The 15,131-nt window shown below is 36.8% G+C and overlaps 2 protein-coding genes across 2 annotated transcripts in view; one reads left to right on the top strand and one right to left on the bottom strand.

The window, feature by feature from the left end:
- The window catches only part of Atl1 (atlastin GTPase 1), a 62,962-nt gene extending 55,997 nt beyond the window's left edge, over positions 1-6,965 (top strand). Inside the window, exons 11-14 of the mRNA XM_013012261.1 lie at positions 137-208; positions 2,170-2,601; positions 4,011-4,025; positions 6,270-6,965. Of these exons, the coding sequence (XP_012867715.1) occupies positions 137-208; positions 2,170-2,601; positions 4,011-4,025; positions 6,270-6,380 (630 nt within the window). The 3' untranslated portion in view covers positions 6,381-6,965. The remainder of the gene's footprint in view (positions 1-136; positions 209-2,169; positions 2,602-4,010; positions 4,026-6,269) is intronic.
- A 2,045-nt stretch (positions 6,966-9,010) lies between these two features.
- Sav1 (salvador family WW domain containing protein 1) overlaps positions 9,011-15,131 on the bottom strand; it is a 21,734-nt gene continuing 15,613 nt past the window's right edge. The window contains exons 4-5 of the mRNA XM_013012359.1: positions 12,940-13,083; positions 9,011-9,937 (exon numbers count right to left, since the gene is read on the bottom strand). Coding sequence (XP_012867813.1) covers positions 9,736-9,937; positions 12,940-13,083 — 346 coding nt within the window. The 3' untranslated portion in view covers positions 9,011-9,735. The remainder of the gene's footprint in view (positions 9,938-12,939; positions 13,084-15,131) is intronic.

The following is a 15,131-nucleotide window of genomic DNA, read 5'->3' as shown; positions in this document are numbered from 1 at the left end:
TATCTCATCATTTTCAATTTTTTTGATGACCTTGGTTTCTTGCACATTTCTTGTACATGATGCTCTGAAATGTGAACTGTCTGTGGAACTTCAGTAAATACAACTTCATTTCACATAATTTGTACTTTGTTCAAAGGCCACAGCAGAAGCTAACAATTTAGCAGCTGTTGCAACTGCCAAGGACACGTATAACAAAAAGATGGAGGAGGTAAGAATTAAATAGTACTTTAAGTGATGTTTTAAATAAAACCAGTATTTCTTCATGGAACTCATTTGTTCTGTCTTCAGGTCACACTATGTACTTATGCAGAGGTAGCTTTGGGCTATTTTTTCTCAACCCATACTTATCACAGGCATGTTTTTTGGTTCCTAAAATAGTTTCAAAACAAGAATATTAAATAGATAAGTTTAGGGGTATTTTAAATAAGTTACCTGTACTTATATATTTATAATACATTCTTCTTCTCAGGATTTATGAGATATCGTGGCTAAAGTAATGTAATGTGCTACTTTATTCAGCATGCCGCCTCACAGTCGACAGCACCCACTACCTCCTCATAAAAGAAGTCCAATGTCAAGACCCAATGTTTCCATGTCATTTCCTTAAGTTTAATTAATGTGATAGTTTTTATTTTTGCCTAAAATGTTATAAAGTAAAAATTATACCCAAAGTTCATGGAGTCACAGAATCTAAAAAATATAGTATATGGAATAGTATTTATGATATAAAGGACTATTAAGTATTCTCCATATAAAACTCAACCAAAGCGAATGATATGGTTGAAATGTGGTTCAAGAACATTTGCTTCTATGTAGTTTCTAGAAAAAAAAATACTTAAGACTCCATTCAAAGAAGAATCAGTGAGGCTGCTAAAAAATATTTTTCACAGTTTCATATTGAGAACTTTTGTTTCCTAGTGCTAGTCCTGCAGCTTGAACCCAAGAGCCTGGGTGCTGTCCCTGAGCTTTTCTACTCAGGCTAGTGCTTTACCACTTGAGCCACAGCTCCACTTCCAGCTTTTTGCTGCTTAATTGGAGATAAGTTTCATGGACTTTTCCTGTCTGGGTTGGCTTCTAACAGTGATCCTCAGACCTCAGCCTTCTGAGTAACTAGGATTACAGGCATGAGCCACCAGCACTCAGCCTTGAGAATGTTTTAAACTTATTATTGTCTTAAATTAAACTCAGTTGGTATAAATTACTTCAGTGACTATTTCCTAGATAAATTGAGATATAAGACATTTCCTTGGGTTTGGACTCAATTGTGTGAAGAAACTCAATATGTGCTTCATATTATCCCATCTTATCTTGGCAGATTTGGATTAAGTCCTAAGTATTTGTTCCCTTTTCAAATAGGGAGTAAAATTTAAGAGTGGCTTTATTATTCAAATAATTACTAAGTCATTTATAATCTACCAGCCACCACTTAATATAGATATGGAGGTAATAGGAGTCAACTGACCAAACTTGCAGTCTCCTTCTCATTACAGTCACATGTCAATCACTCACTGTGGCTATCCAGAAGCACAAGATGTATAAGACTGTTGCCAGTATTGCATAGCGTACTTACTGTTTTAAACATTTTGTAAAAAGAAACAGACTCTAAAGCATCATGTAAAAACATGAATAGTGAGTGATGGGTTACACTACAGATATTTCAATGACTACATGACCAAAATGAGGCTGAGTATGGTGGTGGTTTATACCTATAATCCTCGCTACTTGGAAGGCAGAGATTGGAAGACCTGCTGCAGTTCCATGCCAGTCTGGGCAAAAAGCTAGCAGACCCCCATATAAGAAAAAAAAAAAAGCTGAGCATACCAGTTCATACTTGTTGTCCCAGCTACACAAGAAGTATAAATAGTAGAATTGTGGCCCAGGCTAGCTCAGGCAAAATATAAAACTCTTATGAGCACCTGCCTAGTGAGCAGGAAGGATTTGTTCAAAGTCTCGGTACTGCCAAAAAGAAAGAGGAAAAGTCAGTATGTCTATTAATGTGTTCTAACAAACTCAATTAGCTATCCTGGCAAGATGGCACACCCCGCAATCCCAGCATTTCGGAGACTGAGGGAAGAATACCCTGAGTTCAAGGCCAGTCTGTCTCTCACACACACACAGTTGTTCATTTACTCTGCACGGCATAAACAAATGCTTTTTTATCTGATATAGATTTGTGGTGGTGACAAGCCATTTCTGGCCCCTACTGACCTGCAGACCAAACACTTGCAGCTCAAAGAAGAATCTGTGAAGCTGTTCCGAGGGGTGAAGAAGATGGGTGGGGAAGAATTTAGCCGGCGTTACCTGCAGCAGTTGGAGAGTGAAATAGATGAACTTTACATCCAGTACATTAAGCACAATGATAGCAAAAATATCTTCCACGCAGCTCGCACCCCAGCCACACTGTTTGTTGTGATCTTTATCACATATGTGGTTGCTGGTGTGACTGGCTTCATTGGTCTGGACATCATAGCTAGCCTGTGTAATATGATCATGGGACTGACCCTGATCACCTTGTGCACCTGGGCATACATCCGGTACTCTGGAGAGTACCGAGAGCTGGGTGCTGTAATAGACCAGGTGGCTGCCGCTTTGTGGGACCAGGTAGGAGCTTTTCATTTTCTTCAGTTTTAGCACACATTTGAGCATAATCTGTGTAATAAGCACTGTGTTAGATGTTGAGAATATATAGATGAACATGATTTAGGCCCATCAAGACTTTACAAGATAGCAAGATATGAACAGTTAGCTACAGTATAGTATGTAAAGTCCTGCATAACTGCTTTCTAGATAACATTTCAGTGTTTAAAAAGGCATTCAGCCGGGCACTGGTGGCTCACACCTGTAATCCTAACTACTCAGGAGGCTGAGATCTGAGGATCAAGGTTCAAAGTCAGCCCAGGCAGGAAAGTCCCTGAGACTCTTATCTCCAAGTGGCACTGTGGCTCAAACAGTAGAGCACTTGCCTTGAGCCGAAGAGCACAGGGAGAGCGCCCAAGCCCAGACGGACCAAAAAAAAAAAAAAAAAAAGACATGCATAGTGCATTTTCTTATTCTAAGAATGTTAATGCTATTTATTCTAAGAATGTTAATGCTACTAGCGTGAGTTTTTTATGTAGCTGGTTATGACTATGTTCAGGCCACACCTGAACTACTACCATTAAATCATCATCTCAATGTTAGTCTATATCATGAAAACTTGAGCTAGACTTTTGCATGGGCCAGTGGCCAACTTCTGGATGGAGCTGCTCATTGGGCAGTTTTCTGCCTTGCTCAGGTTCAATTAGTCACATCCTAGGTAGTCAGGGCCACTATGTATGGTATGTTATTTAAATAACCAATCAGAGATAGGAATGACAGTTATAACTACACCTAGAACAATAATTAACTCACTATTCTGGAACTGTTTAGAATTACTTATGAATATTTAGGGAAATTTAGTGAAACTAAAATTGAGATTCTCCACAGAACTTTGGATTTAAGACCTGTAAACTTTTTGATCCATTAAGTAGCAAATAATAGTTGCTTTAATTCTCCCAGCATTAAAAGCCTACTTTTATGTATGCTATAATAAAATTGTAAGTAAATTCTCCCAGCATTAAAAGCCTACTTTTATGTATGCTATAATAAAATTGTAAGTAACATATTTAATGTGTGCCTTTGAAAAATACAGTTGAGATAAGCTAGTGTGAGAATCATGGGCAATAAAGTATAAACAATTCTCTGAGCCACTCACTGTCTGAAATAGTCCTTTACTCATAAAAGGATGAAGACAGACTATTTAAGGTAAATCTCAAATCCCTCTTAGAATATGATGCTGATCTATCAGAAATATAGAATTAGGTTCTTCAAAAAATTCTTATAAAGTATATAATCTAAACTGGAAAATCTGCAGGAGTATCTGTTCTTAAATGTTCACAAGTTAATATTATAAACGAAGTTGAATATCAATGTTATTATTAAAGCAAGATATATACTTTTCTTTTCTCCTTTTAAAATTGCCTCTGCCACAGGGAAGTACAAATGAGGTAAGTTAAATTTTTTTAAATTAAGAACTGTATTTGTAAACACTGTATTTTACAAACTGACTAAGCAGTCTGATTAAGGATTACTTAATATAGATTTAAAAAACTTAGGAACTACTATTTCTATTTAGCATTTAATTAATTGTAGGCTTTTAACACATTCCAAACATATAAAGGATTTATCTGCATACAGACCTGAACATAATAAAGGACTATTTTTCCTGAATATGTAGAAAATTTCACAGTTACTTGGCTCTGATATGATAACACTGTTCTCCTTCAGAGAAGAGCCAGTAGTTATAAAGTTTGATTGCAAAGGACATTTAAATGTAACTATAATGTTTAGAACTTTGGGTGGCAGTTACCCATACCACTTTATGCAGGTTCCACACAGTATGACTTCTGACTTTCTCACATACCTCAGACCTGGCTTTGGGAAATAGGTCATTAGGTTCTATACATAATCCCATATGTATACAACTATATATGTGCAGACACACGCTGTATTTCCAGGGGAAAATCACTTTTTACATTGATAAAAATTATCTCATGCAAGTCATTTTCTTCAGGGAACAAAGCTGGTCTTCTGCAGCTTTCCTCAGCAACACCTAACAGAATTATGTTCACTTACACATTTAATATTTATAAGTCAATAAGACGTTATTCATGGAAAACTCATAAAACAGATTCACTAAAAAAGTAAATGAGGCCAGGTGTGGTCACTTATACCTGTAATTCTAGCAAATGGTCAGGCACAAATCAGGATGATAGCATTCTGAGACAGGTATGGAGGTGGGGGAGAAGCTAAAGAAAGAAGGGCTGGAGAAGCAGCTCAATCAAGTAGCGCAAGAGCAAGACCTTGAGTTCAGTCCCTAGTACCACCAAAAATAAATGAACAAACAACAGTGAATTTTAACTTTGGAAATCAAACCTTATGAATATATCTTTAAGAGAACTGGAATTAAATTAGGATATGAACACTTTCGAGACCAGCATGCCACAGTGTTATGCTAGGCATTCATAGAACTGAACAGTAACACCTGTACTAAGAGCATAAAGAAAACCACAAAAATAGCTCCACAACAAGGATACAGATTAACCCACTGTAACAATGAGACATACAAGACACTATGTTGAAAATGAACTTTATAACTTGGGGAGGGGGGAGGAGTTGGGGAGGGAAGGGATAGTAGGGGAAATGTACTCATTACCTTATGTAACTAACCCCTCTCTACACTATCTTTGCAATAAAAAATACTAAAATGAAAATATCTAAAAGATATCTTCACAAACTCACAAATGAAAAAAAATCATAAAATTTCTTGGAATAGATTACTATTAATAGGCTATCAACCTTTTGCCCAGATCTTAAATATATTCAAAGACTTTTCACAGACTCCAGAACAACTGAATCAATAACTAATGTCCAGGATGCAGAAGTCAGAGGAGAGAATGAACCTTACACACTAGCCAGTGGGGAGGGGTTTGGATATATTTGGCCACTTAAACAATAAGTAATATGTAAAATTTCCTATGGTTCAAACATTTAAAGTGATATAAAGAACAGAGATAATTTTATTAAGAAAAGGCTTTGTGAAGCAGTTTTTCTGGTGAAGAAAATATGAAGGAAGCAGTGGCACCAAACCAAGAAGCATGCACAGTGAGGGGTCCTGGGTAGGAATAGAAGCCCCCATACCTAGCTGCACAACCAAGTGCATCAGGTTTAAGAAGGGAAAATAAAATCAGTCCCGTTCATGAGAACCTAATGACATACAGAAGTTATCAGATCTAGGGCCTTGCATGCATGAGGCCCTGGGTTTGATTCCTCAGCACCACATAAGCAAAAAGAAAAAAGCCGGAAGTGGCACTGTGGCTCAAGTGGTAGAGCGCTAGCCTTGAGCTGAAGAGCTGAGGGACAGCGCCCAGGCCCAGAGTTCAGGCCCCAAGACCGGACCAAAAAAAAAAAAAGTTATCAGTTTTAATAAGTCATCAAAACTGGTAATAAAATGAGTTGTCCACGAACACCCCTTAAGGCACAATACTAAAAGGTATACAAAGTAAAAGGAGACAGTCTGAGAATAAAACATTTACCATGAAAATCATTCATCCATAAAAGTGGTTGAAAATAGTTATTAGTATGTCTTACTAAATAGAGTAATGATGTAAAGATTCCAAATTCAGCATGTTCAATTTTACCTAGTACCAATTTGTACATCTATGTCTAATGCATTGTTTTGTATATTTCAGGCTTTATACAAGCTTTACAGTGCAGCAGCAACCCACAGACATCTGTATCATCAAGCTTTTCCTGCACCAAAGTCAGAACCTACTGAACAATCAGAAAAGAAGAAAACTTAACCCAAAAATTTTAAAATACAGGTGCATGACCATTTGTCTGTTAAATATGCATTTATGTTTCCATTCAAAATTCAAAGTGCTTCCAGCATAATGGAGAAAAAAAATACCAAACACCTCTGAAGACTGCAAAATGGTTTAGCTCTGTTACTTCAGTGTTTAATACGCAGATGATTGTGTGCATGGTTATATCTTTGTTAACATGTACAGTTTTCCTGACTTTGTCTTTAAATATACTGTTATAAGTTAAGGTATTTGTATATTTATGATGACAATACATGTGATCTGCTTGAATTTACTAAATTCTACTACTGGGTTAAAATTAAACCATGCAGTGATATAACTCCATGTTTGGATATGCTCACTTAATAGCTACAGAAAAAATTTAAATTATTTCACTTAACTATTTCTTAAAGCACAGCATCAATTCAGCGGGGCTTGATTTAATCAATATAATCTTACACATAACACAAGCTCTTATTTGTAAATACATTTAAGAGCTTTTCTGTTGCTTTACCAAAAACTCTATAGTTTCTTTTATATTATAGCTTAATATAGAATGTAAACCTCTTGATAAAATGCACAAAAAATCACTTTGTATATGTATTTGAGTTCCACTGCATTGTATATTTTTTCATTTCGTACACAAGAAATGTATTCTTCATAGTTTATTCTTTTAACATGTGAACTATTAAAAATACTCTGGTTCCTAACACTAAAACAAACGCTTACTGAATTTGGAACTGTCTGGGAGGTACTGATAACACAATAATGGTTTGTCTCTAAAAATTCCAGATGCATTTTATTTGCTTTAGATACCATTACAGATTTCAGTTTCCATTTAAGAAACACACACTAATCTCATTTTAATGTATTCCAGGTTGTTGGTCTTATTTTTTTAAATAAGAGTCTTGCTGGCCTAAAACTAGCTATATATAGTCCAAGATAGCCTTAAAGTCTTCATATTGCTAGGATTACAGATATACATCACCATGCCTGGCATCCATCCTAGCAGTTCTTTTTAGTTTTAAAGACTCTTATTAGTGTTCACTAGTTGTACAAGGAGAGTTTCACTGTGTCATTTCCATACATGCCTACAATTTCATCAGGTTTCACTATTCTATTTTTATACAGCATATAATGTACTTTGACCATTTTCATCATCATTCACCCTCTCCACTGGCTTTCCCACACACACTAGTATCTGCTCCCCAAAAGAGTGATGAGAGACTGGAATGTCATAGGTCGAAAAGGTCTACTTAATTATATATTAGAGAAGGCTAAAGAGAATAAAAGATGGATAAACAGATTAATACACAAAAAATGATCTGAGCTACTATGTCCAGCAACCAGACCATTTTGGCTCCACCCCCTCACTTCAGTTTTTTTAGACCAATGATTCTATACTGTATTTCTTTCTCTTTCTCTCTCTTTTTTAAGTGGCTAGTACTGAGTTTGAACTCAGAACTTTTGCTTACTAAGCAAACACTCTACATTAGCCACATCTCCAGCAGTTTGCTTTTAGGTTATTTTCTTAGGATCTTGAGGTTTTTTTTTTTTTCCTGGGCCATTAGAGGCCTCAATCTTTTTACCATACCAAGGACCACAGGTTTGCCCACCACAGTTGGCTTATTGGTTGACATGGGGGCAGGGGTCTCTTGAAGTTTTGACCCATGCTAGCTTCAAACCAAATACTATCTCTGCCTCTTGCTAGGATTATAAGTGTGAACTATTTCTGGCTTCTTAACATACTTCCAGTGACAAAATCTCTAGTGAAGTTTCATTAAGCAGAATTCTTAGAGAAGCCTGGGTTTGTGGTAATGAAAACAGAAAAGTAGGACTTGAAGGCATGGCCAAGTGATAAGAGTACTAGCTGTGGGTAGCAGAGTGAGAGGCACTATGTTTAAAGCTCTAGTGGGTGTGCGCCTGCCTGCACAGGCACACACAGACTTAGACACACACACAGACACACACACACACACAGAGTAATGCTTCTTTCTTGAGAGGCCCAAAACAGACATTTTAAATTCTCAGGAAATGGCTAAGAGCAAATAATTGAGAAGAGTATGTGTAAGTTGCTGAGAAATAGTAGCTTACCTCTTACAAATGTTTTATCACAAGCTCAGTAAATTACCATTTCCCACTGCTAAAATTCCATTAACCACACTCTCAATTTTTAGTTTCTTTCATTGTATTGCTTCCTTGGCTTATTGGCCTTCTGAACAGGAAAACCAAAGTAATACGTCTAAAACATAGATTCAAACACCACACATGCAGTTTCCACAAAAATATATTTAATAAACCTGTTATATAAAATCAAACATTTAACATTTTATCAATAATCCAAGCTCATCTCAAACTGGGAGTGCTTTGAATTTTGGAAGACTAAGTTTAAAAGTATGTTTACATATTTACAACACATGTAAGATAAATGAACAGCTATGAAATTCACAGGATTCTAGAGATTTACAGGCCAGAAGTATAAATTTGTGCTAATTACAAGCAATACCTTTGCAAGAATAAACCAAATGGGGGAAAATGGGAAGGAAGGATATAGTTTTAAAAGTTTTTTGACATTCTCTAAGATAAAAAAGCAATATAAAATTGATTTAATAACCAAGATTTCTTATTGATTCCCTGATTGCCATTTTTGACATCTTAACCCAGTCTGTCAGAAGGCAGTGTGCTGTTAGCAGGAACCCTGAACTGTCTCACCAGAGTCAGGTGAAATTCAGTAAGAGCTCTGGAAGTAAGGAAAACATGTAAGCAATGCTTTAGTATTACACACACCTTTCCACACAGGTTACGTACACACCTCTCCACACAGGTTAAGACCTGATGTTTAAACTCACTCCTGAAAGAGTTTCTCAACATGCTTCCAAAGGTTCCTTAAATTTGAGGAGTGGGAAGAGACAGACGCCACCCATATATATCATTTAGAAATTCATCACAAGAGAGGTTGCGAATCCTATTTTGCATTTGAATTACACCATGGTAATTCCGCTTGAAAGCATGAAAAACATTTTACAATACTGCATAGATTCTTCCTTTTTTAGAAAGTTACTGCTGCTGTGAGTGATCATTTCCTATTGAACATCTGATGACCTTATTTTGCTGCATTTTTTAATCAAACAATTCAAAGCAGTTTCCTAATATACAGCATTTGAAAGTTCTTCAAATGATAAACCCATTTGTTGTTTAATAAAAGAAAACTTCTAATAACAAAATAACATGTAAATTTTTGATTTTATCATTACCAAAAAGTCAGCTGCCTTTATTAACAAAAGTTCTTGTTTGCAGCTTATTTGAAAATCTTTTAAAGCTCTTATAAAACTTTAAATTGTTTAAAAAAGTTAACTTAAAAATTCTTGCCATGTTGCTGAGCATACCACTGCTGTCTCTGCTTGCGGTTTTCCAACTCCGTGAGAAGAGCCTGTCTGTAGGCTTCATACATTTTAACAATCTGTTCTAGTTCTTTCATGAAGAGCAACTTTAGCAGTCCCTGGTATTTATCCAAGTCAGCCAGCTGGAAGAGTTCCCACTTCAGAATGTGGTCATATCTATTTGAAAAAACAATGTTCACAACATATACATCAGCACGTATATAACAATAAACTAATCTATTTTTATAAATATTAATTTGTATAAGTAAATCACTAAGGTATTTCTTAATTGTCATATAGGATGGGTCAAGGCTATAATCCTAGTGAGGCAGAAACTGGAGGTCCAGGATTGAAACTAGTCCATGCTTGTTAGAGTCCATCTCAACCAGTGGCTGGTACAGTGGCACATACTTGTCATCCCTAACAACACAGTGAAGCATAAGTATGAAGATCACAGCTCAGACTATCCTGAGCATAAAATTTTGAGACTCTACCTAGAAAATAGCCAATGCAAAAAAGGGCTCAAGTAGTAAAATGCCTGCTCAGCAAGAAAGAGGCTCTAAGTTCAATCCTCATTACTGTTCAAGACAAACAAAAAATAAGATATTTATTAAGTTGGTATTTGATATACTTTTCCCTCTTTTTCTCTCTTCTTTTAAACTAGTGTTCCACTATATTGTCCAAGACTAGGTTTGAACCTCTGTGCTCAGATGATGCTATGTGCATCTGAGCAGCTGAGACTACAAGTTTGTACTATCACGCCCAGATTTAAACACATTGTATTTTAGGGAAGGGAGACAACTGTTATCATTCAAGTGTACCTATTTCTATTAAGTATCAGTTATTTTAATGTGCTAGAAAATAAAACATCAATTTCTATAATTTGTGAAAAACACATTCGTTGCTATTCATAGGTTCATAAAAGCTTTCAGGAACTGAAGACTAGAACATACTGTGCCTACACATGAGAAGGTATGAAAACAGTTGAAGTCATGTGTGTCATTAGTACTGATCTGTTTGAGGAATGATGTTCACTATTGCAAACAAGGAAACCAAAAAGAGAAGCAAGGAAGAGAAAACATTATTTGTAGGCTAACCATTCCTTAGATGAGTACCTAGCATTAAAAATCCCAGAACAACAAAAATAGAGAATGAAACTTTTCAAAATCAGAGCGTGTGTGTATGTCTCTGCTCCTGTGCACACGCACACACAAAACCTGAGGTTTGAGCCTAGATCCTGTCTCTGAGTTTGTTCTGCTTAAGGCTACCTCTCTACCACTTAAGCCACAGTATCATTTCTGGGGTTTTTGGTAGTTTAGTGGAGATAAGTCTTCTTGCCCAGGCTGGCTTTGAACCACGATCCTCAGATCTTAGCCTCCTGAGTAGCTAGGATGAAAGGCAGGAGCCACCAGCAGCTGGCATGAGATTATATTTAATATATCATGGAAGGCCTCTCCAGTCCTCCTTCAATGCTTAGTGGATCACATGTTGAAATGGGATTATGCAACCAACCTCAGAAATAACTTATCCTTTGAAATGAAAGATTTGAAGACTGTACTCTCAATTCAATTTTTTTGCTTAAACATAAAAGAACAGAATTTTAAAGCAGCTGCTGCAAGTGTTCAGTAGCCAAGTACTGGTGGCTCATGCCTATAGGTATTCCTACTTAGGAGGGTGAGACCTAGAGAATCTCTGTACAAAGCCACTCCAGGCAGAAGACTGCAAGGTTCCATCTCCAATTTAAAAAATATCTGACAGGAGGTATGGTAAAGCATCAGCTATGAGCAAGAAAGCTGAGACCTGAGGCCCTGAGTTCAAGTACTGGTAACACACAGATAGTGTTAATAACAAAAGATTCAAAAACAGAACTATGGATCAAGAAGAAAGCTTCAGTAATTTTCTATTCAGGCGTTGTGTCTTATGTCTGTAAATCTAGCTCTTAAGGAGGTGATGGATCAGGAGGATCACTGTTTGAGGCCAGCCCAGAAAAAAGTTCACAAGACCTTATCTCAACTAAAATATCTGGGCATGTTATATGCCTGTCATTCTAGCTATGTTGGAAGTACAAATAAGATTATGGCCCAAGCCTGCCCAGGCATAAATGTGAGATTTGACTAGAAAGATAAAAAAGGGCTAAGGATATGGCTTAAGAGGTAGAGAATCTGACTAACAAACACAAGGCCATAAGTTCAAGCCCCAGTACTGTCAAGGGAAAAAAAATGTTTTCTATGCTAATATCTATTAGAACTAGACAGTCCTAAAATCATTTGCAAAGCAGATAAGAAACTTTAGATCATATAATGTCCTACCCAATGGGTCCTTTTGTAATTCATTTATCATTTTTCCAAAAGGATCATCTATGTAACAAAATGTGTGTGTGTGTGGGTGGGTGTGGGTGTGTGGGTGTGTCTATGTATAAACCAGGCTTAGTACTCTGGCATACATTCTTCTTCCCAACTTCATATGTGTACCAAGAACACAATATGGAACCCACAAGGTAAACATACTCTGTTGGACTCCCAATTTTATCCAATTACTTGATAACTGCAAATTTACTATTAGATGCTGACTTTGTAGAAAGCTTTATTTTTCCACTTGTGAAAATGGAGAGATACAATACTCAAGTGAGCCAGAATGATAAAATAGTTACATATGAACTCTTTTCAGAACCCATCCTTCACATAGCTTAAGATTTTACTTATTATTCATTTGAAATTGCTGATTTATTATTCATTTGAAATAATTCATAATTCTTAACTAAAACATCTTAGACTTTCAGAGTGTCTTGCTTTTACCACTTATTTAGCACTTAACCTAGTTAATTCTTTTATCACTTTGAGGTCAAGCTTATTATATATCCCTAATAGCAGAGGCCTGCACATACAGTGAAGGCTCAAAAGATATTTGAAGAATTAGTAATTCTGATGAGTTATTTTCAAATCTTATGAGCTCTGGTATCCTTTCTTCAAATAAAATATTACTCAGAAGCCCAATATTATAAGAAAAGCACAGTTCTACAAGCCAAGGTTGGCTTCCTTGGTAACTTCTATAAAGTTGCTGAGAGAAAATTATGAAAATGCTCTTTGTATGCCATAAAAGTTTTCAATAATCAGGAAGGTTAAATGCAGCTTAGGCAGTTCAGAGACTCTTAAAAAGTTTTGTACTATGTGTTCACTTACTTCACAGGGGCTCGAGCATAAACCTGAAGCCAGTCAGGTATTTCTGCAGTATGGTAAGGATTTGCAGGAACCAGAAGGGACTGGTTTCTTTCAGTTTGCTGTGGCTGGTATGTGACAGGAGGTGGTTGATCATACCGAGGTACACTAAGAGAGAGAATTGACACACAGTAAGAAAAAACTCTTAGCAAATTAGGAAGAACATATGAACATTTTTCAATGTACTTCTTGCCCAAATTGATCATCTTCAACCCCTAAAAGACAGCTTTTAATGATAAAGGCCTGGGTTTCCTAAAACTACTGTACGAAAGTAAGTAGAGCCAGGTGGATCATGCCTGAAATTTTAGCTATTTGGGAGAGAGATATCAGGAAGGTTATAGAGTGAAACATGCTTGGGGAAAAAAGTCAGCAAGAGACCTCATATTAGCCAGTAAGTTGAGCTTGGTGTTGTATGCCTATCATTCTAGCTATGCAAGAGGTATAAATAGGATTGTGGTCCAATCCAGGCTCAAAATAAGCAAAACCTTTTTCAAAAAATAACAGAAAAAAAAAAAAAAAGAAAAGAAGGGCTGGGAACATGACTGGTATGCTAGACAGCCTGCCTAGAGAACAGAAGCTCTGGGTTCAAACCCCAGAACTCTTCCTCCTCCCCCCAAAAAATGTCTACTATATAGAAGGAAAACCTACTTACTTTCTCTTGAGAATCTGTATGTTGTTATAACAGATATAAATCTAAATGATTACATATTTGAAACGTACTTATATTAGCTAGACGATTCTTTTCAAGCTGAAACTAGGTTGTAACCTTTCATAGAAGCTTAAATCTTAGAAGAATGAATCTCTGCAATAGGCAGTAATTGGCTGAAAGTTTAGACTGGAGAGATTGATCAATTTTCTCAAAACAAAAAATAAATATTTTCTTCCTCTAACTGGCTGAAAAAGAGAGCTAGAGTGTGAAGTGCTGGGGGTGAGTACTATACCAGCTTAGAAGAATGAATGGGATATCCTACAATTATAGAACCTATTTTAAAACAGACTTTAGGGAGGAGGCAGAAAAGTACTAAGGAAAGCACTGAGCCACCTACAGGCTAAAGACTGAATTCTGGTGAGCAAAACTGATCCATTTCAGACTTAAAACTGAAAGGGGTGTATCTGAAAAAAAAAATCACTGCTTTCTAATCTGGGATAAAATAATTTAAAGATAATGACGAATAATTTAAAGATAATGTGCAATTGCTCTGAATAGTACCTTCCACTTTTCTTTCTAAAGTATGCTCAAAGGCAAATAAATCGCTGATTCTACAATTGAGGGTGATGAAAAAAAATTGAGGCTCTGAAGTCATGTGCCTGCATTTGTATGAATGTGAACAAAACAGCCTTTCTAAGCCTCACTCCATATTTATAAAAGTAGGATAATAAATTCGTACCATAAATGGTGGCTCTCAGGACTGAAAGAGTTCATTTAAATCAGGACTTCTACATAACTACCAGGTAACTCATACCTATAATCCTAGCTATTCAGGAGGCTGAGATCTGAGGATCATGGCTTGAAGCCAGTCTGGGTAAGAAAGTCCATGAGACTCTTATCTCCAATTCACCACCAAAAAAAGTGAGAAAAGGAGCTGTGGCTCAAGAGGCTTGAGCAAAAAAAGCTCAGTGACAGGACCTAGTCAAGCCAGGACAGGCTCCGCAAAACCCAAAAAACAAGAGGGAAGAACAAGGAGAGAGGAGGGACAGGCAGAGGGAGAGGGAGAAAGGAGGGAAAAGGGGGAGAAAAGGAAGGAAAGGTAGGGAATAAGAAGAAGAAAGGGGAAGAGGAAGAGAGAGGAGTTCTGTGTAAGTACTGTATAATATACAGAAATAGCTATTATGTTATTTACAACTCCTACAGTTGCTGAAACAAATTAATTATAAAAGTGCTTTGCACACCATAAAAAATGCTATAATGTGGGCTGGGTATGTGGCTCAATGGTAGAGCACTTGCCTTGCATGCCTGAGGTGCTGGGTTTGATTCCTCAGCACCACATAAGCAAGAAGAAAAAAGTTGCCAGGCGCTGGTGGCTCATGCCTGTAACCCTAGCTACTCAGGAGGCTGAGGTCTAAGGATCGCGGTTCAAAGCCAGCCCGGGCAGGAGAGACCGTGAGACTCCTATCTCCAATAAACCACCAGAAAACCGGAAGTGGCTCTGTAGCTC

Source organism: Dipodomys ordii, unplaced genomic scaffold, assembly GCF_000151885.1.
Source record: "Dipodomys ordii isolate 6190 unplaced genomic scaffold, Dord_2.0 Scaffold16, whole genome shotgun sequence".
NCBI classification, from domain to species: Eukaryota; Metazoa; Chordata; class Mammalia; order Rodentia; family Heteromyidae; genus Dipodomys; species Dipodomys ordii.
The sequence above is the reverse complement of the archived record's forward strand: the minus strand, read 5'-3'. Positions and strand labels throughout refer to the sequence as shown.